At 33.0% G+C, this 306-nt stretch overlaps 1 protein-coding gene across 2 annotated transcripts in view; it reads right to left on the bottom strand.

Moving 5' to 3' along the window:
* LOC119581755 (endothelin-converting enzyme-like 1) overlaps nucleotides 1–179 on the bottom strand; it is a 21,205-nt gene extending 21,026 nt beyond the window's left edge. For both annotated transcript variants that reach the window (XM_037929888.1, XM_037929887.1), the window contains exon 1: nucleotides 114–179. In XM_037929888.1, coding sequence (XP_037785816.1) covers nucleotides 114–128 — 15 coding nt within the window. In that variant the 5' untranslated portion in view covers nucleotides 129–179. The remainder of the gene's footprint in view (nucleotides 1–113) is intronic.
* Nucleotides 180–306: the final 127 nt, after the last annotated feature.

Below are 306 nucleotides of genomic sequence, written 5' to 3'. Positions count from 1 at the left end.
TAATTCCATCAATACCATATTCCAGAAAATATAAAGGAAATATAAAGTTATAAATTAAATGTCAGGAGAAACACACATAAAAAAATATAATAAATAAACATGCTTACACTTACCGGGTTGTTGGGCATACGGTCGTAATAGCTACGGTGAGGCAATGAGAATCCCGACGGTAAGAGCTGGAAAGAGAGAACTCGGGGTAAGGATAATGCTATAAAACATATATTTTTCAAGTCTTATTACTATTATTTTTTTTGTCTGTTTATCCTCTTTCTTGCCTGTTTATCGTTTTTTTTTCTCTCCCGTCTC

This window comes from Penaeus monodon, chromosome 15 (assembly GCF_015228065.2).
Source record: "Penaeus monodon isolate SGIC_2016 chromosome 15, NSTDA_Pmon_1, whole genome shotgun sequence".
Lineage (NCBI taxonomy): Eukaryota > Metazoa > Arthropoda > Malacostraca > Decapoda > Penaeidae > Penaeus > Penaeus monodon.
This window is presented reverse-complemented; position numbering and strand designations above follow the sequence as displayed.